Here is a 12,744-nt window from a genome sequence, read left to right as displayed (position 1 = left end):
TTGGCACAAATGTTGACTGGATCATTGCCTTTGTAACGACATGTTCAGTCTTAAATTTCCTGTTACCATGGCAATGAGGGGAGGTCACACAATTACCAAAATCACTATTTTGCCTTGATTTTTTCTATCAAAATTTATTTTAAAGTGCTGCAACTTCTCAAGTGATTGAGATAGAGTCGAAGGCTTTTCAGCGTTGGTTACACATTACATTATGATCGACCTGGGGTCATTTTTAGCCTCTCAAAAGTCCAACATTTTCTTGGCGATGAGGGGGACTACCGCCCCCCCCCTTTAGACACCCCAAACAGAAGGGGGCACATCCCCCTTCTGGCAACCCCCTGATGTATCTTTTGGATGGGGGCGGCGCCGAAAAAGTGCTCACTTTTTAAGCAACATATCTTAAACGAAAACATGTGTTTGGGGCCTAAATAGGACACTTTTCACTATTTGAGGCCTAAAAGAAGGGGGGAGGGGTCGAAAGCGCGTTGTTTCGCGTGTGTATGAGGTAAAAGGGTAACAAAAAATGATGAAAAACTTTGGAATTACCCAAATCTAGTTGTTCCATATAACCACGTGGTCTTTCACTTAATTTTTGTGAAAAATTGTTGTTTTGTAACATTTTAAATTTTTTTAGTTAACAAAAAATGATGAAAAACTTTGGAATTACCCAAAATCTAGTTTCTCTATACTACCATGTGGTATTTCACCTAATTTTGGTGAAAAATTGTTGTCTTGTAACATTTTAAATTTTTTTAGTTAATCCTTTCCCTCATGAGCATATTGTGAAAAATGGCCGTTTTCATTGAAAAGCCTCCTGTTACAAGTTCAAGCTGCTATAAAACTATGATAAAAATGCTTCAATACTTATCAAACTTGGCACAAATGTTGACTGGACCATGTAACCTTATGATCGACCTGGGGTCACTTTTAGCCTCTCAAAAGTCCAAAATTTTCTTGGCAATGAGGGGGACTACCGCCCCCCCTTCAGACCCCCCAAACAGAAGGGGGCACATCCCCCTTCTGGCAACCCCCTGACCCCCCCCCCCCCGCAATGTTTCTTTTTGATGGGGGACGGCGCCGAAAAAGTGCTCACTTTTTTTAGCAACATTTCTCAAACGAAAACGTGTTTTGGGCACAAATATGACATTTTTTCACTATTTGAGGCCTAAAAGAGGGGGGGGGGGGCGGTCGAAAGTGCGTTGTTTCGCGTGTATATGAGGTAAAGGGTTAAACAGATTTACTTCAGCCGAGTATCGTTTAAAAAGATACTTCTTGTTTGCTTTTGCATCATATTGATTAAAAAGTGTCTCTTGATAGATTATTATAAGCTTATTTGTTCCAGCACTAATAATAAGTTTTCTTCTGTTATACGTATTGGTAAAAGAATGATTCTCAGATCAAATAAACCTAAAAGAGGAACAGTGACAGAAAAAGTAATAATTTAATGTAAATGTTGAATATCAATTTAATTACATTTTCGGAAGACATTAAAATTTTAATTGAAATTTAGTTGTTTGTTAAATATCAGGTTTTGAGTAGCGGCGTAGCAAGTAATTGCTGGTCGCGTGGGTTTAAACCTCGTCAGTGGAAAGCCGTTGTTTCGTGACCAAGAAACTTTACACCCATTGCTTACTATAGATTGGTATCAGAAACAGATCATAATGTTTTAATAAGCTGAAAGGTTCCAATGCATACGACAATGTACGAACTAGAATAAATTCGTATTTAAACTTAAATGGTTCTGCAGGACCACAACGAAAATTAGATTTTTTTAACCTTTATATAAAGTAAGCTGTCATAGCTTATTTATTTGATTCATAAACAAGTATATATGAGCCGTGTCATGACAAAACCAACATAATGGGTTTGCGACCAGCATGGATCCAGACCAACCTGCGCCTCCGCGCAGTCTGATCAGGATCCATGCTGTTCGCTATCAGTTTCTCTACTTGTAATAAGGTTTGTAAGCGAACAGAATGGATCCTGATCAGACTGCGAGGATGCGCAGGCTGGTCTGGATCCATGCTGGTCGCAAATGCACTATGTTGGTTTTGTCATGACGTGGCAAATTTTGTATTTAATGATATGTACCGCTTATAACGATAGCCATCCAGTAGTCTATCAAAGTTCAAAATAATATGTGTGTCAACGACAAACATTGTTAAGCGCTTTTAAAATTTCATTTTTACTACATGGTCAACTTTTGGAACTACTCTGCTATCTTTTTTAAATAAGTGTCACATGATCTATTAACAAGAGCCGGTTGAACCGGGTGAAGCTCCCCGACTAGGATTTGGACACAGAAAAGTATATCTTTTGTATTTTCAGGGTCATGTCCCAGACAAAGTTCAAATTGTGATAATTTCAAACTTAGGCAATGCAGAGTTACTGTTTTTTTGTTTTTTTTTTGCACTGCACTTCTATTCAATTAGATCTATCTTCCGACTTGCGCGTGACACATCGTCTCAACATGTTAAATAACGACTTCAAATAACGACGTTATGGGCCGGATACGATTTTTGTTCAAGGCCATGCTGTGACTTTGACCTTCAAGGTAACGATCCAAATTTTGAGCGCGACATGTTGTCTTAATATGGTGATCATTTCTGTAAAATAGTTTTTAAATCCGACTTTAAATAACGAGGTTATGGGCCGGACACGATTTTTGGTCAAGGTCATGCGTGCGACACGTCCTCTCAATATGGCGATCATTTTTTTAAATATTTTTAAAACCCGACTTCAAATAACGAAGGTATGGGTCTGACACGATTTTTGTTCAAGGTCATGCTGTGACCTTGACCTTCAAGGTAGCGACCCAAATGTTGCGCGCGACACGTCGTCTCAATATGGTGATCATTTCTGTGAAATAGTTTTAAAATCCGACTTCAAATAACAAAGTTATGGGCAGGACACGAATTCGGGACATACGTACGTACAGATGGACAGACGGACGGACTGACAACCCGACGAGTATATACTCCCCCCGAAAATTTTCGAGGAGCATAAAAAGTACAGTAAAGTCTCGCTATTAAGACCACTTTTGGGCCCTGGTTAAAGTGGTCTTATTATCGAGTCGGTCTTAATAGGAGACCCATGCTAATTTTATTATAATATGTGATCTATAATAGGAGGTTACCATGAACGATTGGGATCGTTGAAACATAACTGTTTGAATAACATAAGCCATATAGCAAGAATTTTATTCAACAAAAAGATGATTTATTAATTGAAATTGTCACATTAATGCAACATTTGGTAGTTCCATTTCAAATGTTTCATAAACAACATGAACAGGACATATGAACTACTTTACTATAACAACATTTCTTTTTTATTTTTATTAGGAAATTATCAAATATTGAATTATAACGATACACAAATATTAAACTGTTTGTGATGAAGACAATCCACAAATATCTAACTACTTGCAATTATAACGATCCACAAATAATAAACTATTTGGTTTTAAACTACATGTATTTGATTTTAAACTATTTTTAATGATAACAATCCACAACGATCCACACAAGTTAAACAACTTTCATTAGAATGATCCAACTATTTGTTCTTAAAACGCTCTATAAATATTCAACCACTTGTACTTTAAAAAATACACGAATATTAAACCATTTGTAACTTTACCGACCCACAAATATAAAACTATTGTTAATGATAACGATCCATAAAAATTAAACTACTTTCATGAATAGTCTATCAATGTACTTATTTTTATAACGATCCGCAAATATTAAAGTATATGTTATTATAATGATGCAAAGATTTCACACAAAAAGCAAAAACTTATATCTTTTTCACAACGTTTCAAATGTCCAACAATATACATTTTACTTGTTATTACATGTATATGATTCCTAAGTACCATTTCGAAAGATCAATTTTGGAGGTAGATTGAAATGACTATGTGAAGTATGTGCAAAATGAATGAAAAAAAAAGGCGGAACAAACTTCCAATTATTAGCATAGATGTCTGAAAAAAAAAGGATAATAATTATGGTCCTTGTGGCCTAGTGTGGCCAGTTTTAAAATACAACAATAAGGAGAAGCAATAAGAAACCAACTCTCGGGGAGAAATTATTTAACTATAGAAGAAGTATCTTCGTACATTCAGTATCAATATGACAATGGAATATATTATTCATGTTTGTTTAATAAAAAAAAAAGACAAAATTAAATGTATGTCTTATTCAGTAACGAGAAGGCTGTTCCTGAGAAGGAGGTTGGGGTTTTTGTTGCATTGAACATGTTGAATATGGCGGTGGCGGTTCATAGTGTTGAGGTACAGGGGATGCATATTGTTGAGGCGCAGTGGATGAATACTGATGAGGTACAGGAGAAGCATACTGCTGAGGTACAGGGGGCGCTGTTGCTGTTGTCCTCACGTGAACTGGTGCCTGACGCTGCCGCCCAGCCTAGAAAAAAGAAAGGGAAATCAAATCATGAAAACGCGGGAAAAGAATGAAAAAAATTACAATATGGTTTATTACAACACGAGTGTAATCTTAACATTAAGTATTATTTAAGAGTTTGTTATGTGTCTAAATAAATTTATGAATTAAATCTGTATTCTGAACCAGTTTTAAAAGACAGTCTCGGTACCAGATGTGTGCCTGATTAACACCAGTGATGCAATTTGAAAAGAGTTTGTTTTTGTAAAGAATGGTTTTTAATAGAAACCCTTCTTTTTCAATACTTTTATGAAAAAACGAAAACGGGTTTATCTAAAAAAAGATAAAAATTTCATTTTTCAAATTAATAAATTGGTTTTTTTTTTTTAAACATGTAGAAAGTAAAAACTGTTTTTGGCTATGATTAACTCCCTATTTTTTTTAAATTATATATTTTATTTTTTTCTATTTTTTTGGAAAAGTTTTTAAATTTATTTTTTTGGTTAAACCCGGCGGTCTTTAGGGCTGGAAAAGTAACAAAAAAAAAAAAAAACATTGCTAGGAAAGCTTGAAGAGGACCATCTGGTCGTCACAGTGTCAACATGGCTTGAAAATAAAATAAAAAAAAAGCTTTTTTGCTAACTACCAAAGGTAAATTTTTAAAGAAAAAATTAAAATAAACCAACCCAAAAGGTTTTTCCCCTGTTCCTGGGGGTCTGAAAACCTACCCCTCCCTAGATAACGATTATAACAAGGGCGGTGACAGCAGAAATAACCCCGCCTATGATCCCGCCCACATTAAACACGCGACTACTGGAACCGCTGATTACGTTGTTACCACAATCAGAATAATCTCCGCACGGGTTGAAACCACTACACGAGATGTTGTTGGCAATACAGTGCCCATTGCTACAGGCATACTCGTCGGTATAACAAATTCCTGTGGAAAAGAAATATATGTACATCAAATTGTGTATGTAAGAAATGAAAAATCCATACAGTGTTAAAATATGAACCTTTAATCTTTGTTTAACCATTACAAGAAATACAAAACCATGGGCAGATTTGTGTCTTAGGATTTAAAAACAGCATGCATACAGATGAGTAAATAATATTCATTGCCAAATACGTCATCATCCAAATGACATGCGAATGGCATTTTGCGTAGGGGTAAATGGTGAAATTCACAAGAAATAAGTCTAACCATGGAGGCGTACTTCTGTTACACCAAGCAAAGTCTACACAAAATACTCAAACCTTTGAAAATGGCTTACAGAATACTTTGGAGTAAGGACATATTGGTTTATTTCATTCATTTATTTTAAAATGTAAAAATGTAAAAAAATGATATAATCAATATTCTTAGAGTTGCGGCGTGGCCGAGTGGTTTAATCCGTCAACTTAGATCACTGGTCGCCTGGGTTTTAAAAACCCGGGGCCCGGGGGGAAACCGTTGGGTTTTTGTCTAGAAAAATTTTTCCCCTCAATTTTGGCTCTTTTGGTATGGTTTGTCCTGGGAAAGGATTCGAGAGAAAATTTTAATAAAACTTATAGCTTCCAACAACTAAAAAAAATAGTTTTAAATAAATAAGTTTAATCGTTTCCAAACACATTCAATTTTTCTCCTTTTATGGGGAAAGTTTTTTTTTTTTAAAATGCAAAGGATCAATTTAAGGTTATACTTTTTTACCGTTATGGTATTTAGTCAGTATCATATCAAATCCGCTTTTTTGTATAGTATCGTCGCTTTGGAATTTAAGATGAAGATATTTCCCGGAAGTGTTTCGTACAGTGGTCCTTTTGTAAGTTCCACACTGATGAGGGGTCATACCTGAAAAAATCAATATACATTGATGCAAAGTAATACAAAATGATGCAAATTAATATGATAGTGATGCAAATTAATACATATTTTATGCAAATCAATATAACTTGGTGGAAATTAATATTAATTTATGCAAATTGATATACATGAATGCAAATTTATATACATTAATGCAAATCAATATAAATTGATGCATTTTAATATAGCTTTATGCAAATTGATATAAATTGATGCAAATCAACATAAATGTATGCAAAATAATAAACGTTTGTGCAAATATTATATGTTATTTTGGTTTTGGAGTGATATTATGTGGATATATTACCTGCTAAGATTATATATCACCCGAGCCGTTAGGCGAGGGTGATATTTTATCTTGGCAGGAAACATATCCACATATATCACTCCAAAACCAAAATAATAATTTTATTACCCTTCCCCTGCCGAGTTTACACGATTTTTTAAAAAAAACAAAACATTGCTGTTTCAATTGAAACGTCGAAAATAAGGATTCCCTTTAGGGTACCTCTTCATCAACAACATGACGTCACATAAATACATGACGTATTTTTCCCGTACCTAACGAATGTAAACAAGAGAAAAGGAGAAGTCTATTGAACGCACTTTTTTTGTAATTAATATCAAGCTTTCACAAGGTCAATATTTTTTTTTTTCAATACTGATGGGAATATGTATCATTACTCTACTTTGGTAAATGTTTATCAATTTGACAGTTAAAAAGTGCTTGTAAATCGGAATTTACACCTCGTAAAATCGAACCGTATGCGCATCACCTCAGCGCATGTTGTTTACAGCGTTGGGTACCCAACGGGGAAATTTAGTGTGTATATTACCCGTCTGGCTCGATTATATCAATTTCTTTCGGGTGATCAATATCCAATCAAAAAGGCGGAAAAAATCTGGAAGGCTAATAAAAATATATATGCCAATAAATAAAAAATATATACTAGTAAATTGATTAAGAAATAATATATACGAAACTGTGATTTTATCGCACTGTTTGGAGTTCGGATGCGAGGAATTATATCACGAGGGCGTAGCCCGGGTGATATAATAATGCGCATCCGAACGACGCTTATTTTTAGCGCGTCGGATTTTATAGCCCATAGGTTACGTGACATGTATTCGTATAATGATTACGTCACATGTCTACATATAGAACGCCAAACAGTGACTTTATAGCATATTTAACACCCCCTTTTTCTCTATGTCAATAGAAAAGCCGGTGTGTTATCGTTCATAAAGCACAGTTTGACGTTCAAAATAGTACAATGTTATACATTGACGAAACCACAAAAAATTGTGACGCGCTGAAAAATACGGAAACAAATCGGGCGTTTTTTTACAAATTTTTAAGTAGGCCATTTTTTTGTTGATGTCGTTTAAATCAAAATAATTACCCAAATCGGGTTTTAAAATTGTTGAAACATACTTTTTCTTTCGGATGCGCATCTTTATATACTCGGACACCCCCTGTGATAAAATTCCCCGCACCAAACTCAAACAGTATGTTTAGCAATAAAACACATTTGGGAAATATTTATTTTTTAAAATAAACAAAATTTTGGGTTTTTCGTTCAATGGGGAAAAAATGCGGTCGTTTTAAAGTTCACGAGGAAAATAAATTCATATATGTAACCATTTTTTATTGTATAATATCAATGTATATCAATGTTTATGTAGTTTCATATAGATCTATTATATTCTTAGTCTGAATGCAAATTTTTAATAAATTTGCAAGTTCATTAAAGGCTAAAATTCACATAAAATAAAATGAGTGATGCTGCAGAACCGGAATATTTTTTCGGGAAGTTTCACTAAAAACATTTCAACCAAAACAAGAGGGTCATGATAGCGCTCGATCGCTCACCTGAGATACATTGCCATATTAGGTCCCAATTCTTTAATGCAGATGTAAGTAATCAAAGGGACTTCACTGTGCTAACACATAAACACATATACCATTAATTCTAACACGACCCGCACTTTTCCCTATTGAACATAGAACCGAAAGTGTGTGTTATTATGCAACAAAGTCACTGTTGACGTTCCATATTTAGATATGACTGTGACACGTAATCATTATACAAGTGACATAACCACTAAAAAAATGCGACGCGCTGAAAATAAGTACGCTAACAAATCAGGAACAATTTAGCTTAATATCAGTTACGGCAGCATTTATTTGTTGATGTCGTGTTAGAATCGAAATAATATATAAAAATCGGTGATTTTATCGCTTGATAACATCACGGTTTGTCGTTCGGATACGCATCATTATATTACTCGGGCTACGCCTTCGTGATATAATCATCGCATCCGAACTCAATGTTCGGGATATATTATTTCTTAAATAAATAATATGAAATAACAATCTTACCACTTATAAAAGCTGACGCTGAATATTTGCCGTCGTGAAGTTCTAGCCAATCATTATAACACATCGATTCCAAAGCAAAACTCTTAAAAATAAAATAAAAAAGGATGATGATGATGATGACGGTTACGGTGACGAGATGATGATGATGATGATGGAAACGACGACGACGATGATGATGATGATACTGTTAATGATGTTGTTGATAATGATCATAATGTTGTTGTTGAAAACTTTATCAATATTGCTGCTGCTGCTGCTGCTGATGATGATAATAATAATGTTTATGATATTGATCATAATGTTGTTTTTGTATTTGAAGATTATATTGATGGTCTTGTTGCCGCTGCTACTGCTGTTGCTGATGATGATGATGTTAATGATGATAAAGATAACTAAACAATATTTCATTATTTCCAAAGATGCGAGACGTGAATCTAACATAATTTTCACAGTACATTAAAATCACAATGTGTCACACGTCATATTTAAGCATAAAATGAGCCGCGTCACGACAAAACCAACATAGTGCGTTTGCGACCAGCATGGATCCAGACCAGCCTGCGTATCCGTGCAGTCTGATCAGGATCCCTGCTGTTCTTTATCAGTTTTTCTACTTGTTATAGAGTTTGTAAGCGAACAGCAAGGATCTTGATCAGACTGCGCGGATGCGCAGGCTGGTCTGGATGCAAACGCAATATGTTGGTTTTGTCATGACGCGGCTCAAATGTACAATATGCATCATAAATCATCTAACAACTAGAAATCATAGAGATCCTTAGGTCATATATATCTAAGAGAAGTCGCATGAAAATATATGACGGTACTGTTTTTCTTACCTTAAAGTAGAACATTATTTGGTAAAAAGAATTCGTTTTGATCGTGAGGTGACATAGCATATTGGGTTTGTAAACTGCTTGTGCAGTCAGCTTTAGGCGCACTGTCTCATAAAGGTCAAGGTCAAGGGTTTCTCCACACATCTGGTCCATGTATTCTTAAAAAGAAATTGACAGCTATGATAATAATAATCACAATGATGATAATAATCACAATGATAAAATAATAATCACCAAGAAAATAATGATCACAAATGAATGATAATATTAATCAAAATGATGAAAAAAAAATCAAAATCACATTGGTGGAAATAATAACAATAATAAAAATCATCATCACAATGATGAAAATAATCGCAATGACGATAATAAAGTGTTGATAATAATGATAATTATCACAATTGTGATGATAATCACAATGGTAATAAAATAACAATGTTGGTTAAAATCACAATGATAATAATAATCACAATGATGATAATAATCTAAAGAGTGATAATAATCGCAATGATGATAATCACAATTTTTATAATTATCACGAAGGTAACGATGATAATCACAATAAAAATAATAATCACAATGATAGAAATCGCAATTGTGAAAATAACCACACTGAAAACAATAATAACAATGGTGATAATAATAATAATAATAATAATAATAATAATAATAGCAATCTTGATAATAATCACAATTGCGAAAATAATAATCACAATGATAATTAAAATCAGATGGTTATATTGACATTCGTGATAATGATAATATATATTCACAAAGGTGATTATTATCATAATGATAATAATTATCACAATGATAATATTAATAACAATGGTGATAATGATATAATATTACTTATAACTACTACGGCCACTGTTAATTATGTTGTACACATTCAAGACATCTGCATTAAGCAGATCTAAAGCAAACCTTGTTTATAGCAAATGACCGACACACGGTCTACGCAACTGTATGTACTCAAAACATTCATTATAGTTTCATGTTTTAGAGGATTAAGTTATATCTCCTCATACAAGTTTTAAGTCATGTATCCACTTATTGTTTAAGTTGGTATTTTCTGATATTTACACGAGCATGTAATTCAAGTTTGCATATAACATTACAGGACATCTTAATTTCCATTCAGATATCTTTTTAAACCTCCTGTATAAATCAAGTTAAGTTTCAAAATGATTAGCAGAGTCCTTTGATACTTGCCCCTGTATTAAATGAACTTGTCTATCCAGTTTTTGGAACTGTCCATTATCAATTTTTGTGTTATCAAGACGAAAAAAAAACAGTTCTTTGCCAACAGTATATAGAGCCTGGTCAGACTACACGGATGTGCAGATAGGTCTGGTTCAACACTGGTGGCAAAGGATGGTTTGGTTGAAAGAAAATTTATAATAATTCGATTACGAAGGAAGCTATAAGATTATAGACCCAATTTCGAATACGTTCCTGGAACCAACCAGAACTGAGCAGTGAGTATTTAGTTACTTACTCATGGAAACAACGACTTGCCTCTGATGGGGTTTGAACCCATGCGGCTAGCGAGTCCGACGCATTAACCACTCAGCCATACCGGTACTCTCTAATGGTTGGCTTATCTCTTCCGGTTCCGGCAGGGTAAGGCTTATCGAAGTTATCGATACTGTATAACGTAACTTCATCTATTAAATCAACTAACAAAAAAGCGTTACAATGCCGATAATATTATCATCTAGAAGATTTAGAAAATAGTTTACTTACTCTCCGTAATGGCTGCGGCATTGTTAATCAAAATCATTAAACACACGTATGTAAGTTGAAATTTTATTTTCATTTCGGTGAATTAAATAAAATTCAAAATATAAATCCAAAACATGTAACTGATTGGCGACAAATAGTTCTGCTGTTATCTCTTGGACGTATTAATACCACACACTCCATATCAGTGAAATAGAGGTGATAAAAACTAGGACAAAACCGTATCATTTCAAAATACAGAGGCGTGTGTATTGTGTCCCCTTTAAAATGATTAATTAATAACATTAAGAAAAAAGGCTTGTTTTATTTTCTTCTGTTGCTTTTTCTAATCTTTTTGGTTTCTTTCCTTTTTTCATTGTTTCATAATTTGCTGTTGTTACTGTAACTAGAGTTAATAAAGTGTTGTTCTGTTCTGTTCTATAAACATTAAGAGAAAGGCTTGTTTTTGTGTCCCCTTTTAAATGATTAATAACATTAAGAAATAGGCTTGTTTTTTGTGTCCCCTTTAAAATGATTAATAACATTAAGAAAAAAGGCTTGTTTTTTTTTTTTCTTCTGTTGCTTTTTCTAATCTTTTTGGTTTCTTTCCTTTTTTCATTGTTTCATAATTTGCTGTTGTTATTTTACTTTCTGTTTATTATCATTATTTATCCTTTTGTTTTCTGGAAAAAAAAGTGGGGTGAGTGATTATGCGCATAAAACACTTATATTTAAAAAAAAATAGAATATCAAGGTAAAAAAGGTCGTCTATGATGTTCAAACAGTTCGGAACGAGTTTTAATGAAAAAGATATGAATTTCTGTCATATTTTTGCATAAAATTTGTCTACGGATTGTTAATAATTATACAATTATAATTATTTTGAAACTTATACCTTAAGGGTATATACTTTTTTACTTTAACGGTATAATATAGATGCTATTTTCTTCGGGTTGAATTTGAGAAACTTGAAGACGCGAGGGAATAATCTACAAACTGAATACGACGTTGTAAATGACGTTGGCGTGCTCCGGGGTTTTTGTACCGGGATTTGTATATTTGTTGCCATGTCAACAGTTTTTATTGTATATTGCTAATATTTGGCAAGTTTGTTCATTGTATATTTTTTATTGTCGTATCATAAAATCATGAAGCTGAAACCATGCGTTTTAATTTTATGACTAAATTCCACGAACTTTTTGATTTGCCCTCGTATGTGTTAAACAAATTAGAAAAAAAATCAGAAATCGATCATCCTCTTCTCTTATCGCTTGTTCCTCAATACCCCATTGACGTTTCTCGTATTTATCATATGAAAACAACTTCTGATAACACTGGCTTGCGAAACGTACTATTTATCTCGGTTTTGACCGAGTTTTTCTATCGTTATGTCCAATAGATTGAACACATAGTAATGACAGTCATGCGCGTAGCTAGACGCACGTTGTTGATTAACTGAGTCATCGACTCGGGCGTCCGCTCGTGCATGAATTAATGCACGGAGGGACACCTGAGGTTAATCTAGAAAGTCGCAATATGGCTATTACAATGTCA

The 12,744-nt window shown here is 33.8% G+C and overlaps 1 protein-coding gene across 1 annotated transcript; it reads right to left on the bottom strand.

The window, feature by feature from the left end:
- Nucleotides 1-5,136: 5,136 nt before the first annotated feature.
- On the bottom strand, nucleotides 5,137-11,425 carry LOC132752635 (suppressor of tumorigenicity 14 protein homolog). The gene is made up of 5 exons (XM_060742981.1): nucleotides 11,215-11,425; nucleotides 9,469-9,623; nucleotides 8,633-8,714; nucleotides 6,097-6,237; nucleotides 5,137-5,346 (listed from the first exon to the last, which is right to left on the bottom strand). Exons 1-5 carry the CDS (start codon nucleotides 11,285-11,287, stop codon nucleotides 5,141-5,143), a joined length of 657 nt encoding a protein of 218 aa, XP_060598964.1. The 5' UTR covers nucleotides 11,288-11,425; the 3' UTR covers nucleotides 5,137-5,140.
- Nucleotides 11,426-12,744: the final 1,319 nt, after the last annotated feature.

Source organism: Ruditapes philippinarum, unplaced genomic scaffold (assembly GCF_026571515.1).
Source record: "Ruditapes philippinarum isolate M1 unplaced genomic scaffold, ASM2657151v2 ctg2789_1_1_1_1, whole genome shotgun sequence".
NCBI lineage: Eukaryota > Metazoa > Mollusca > Bivalvia > Venerida > Veneridae > Ruditapes > Ruditapes philippinarum.
This window is presented reverse-complemented; position numbering and strand designations above follow the sequence as displayed.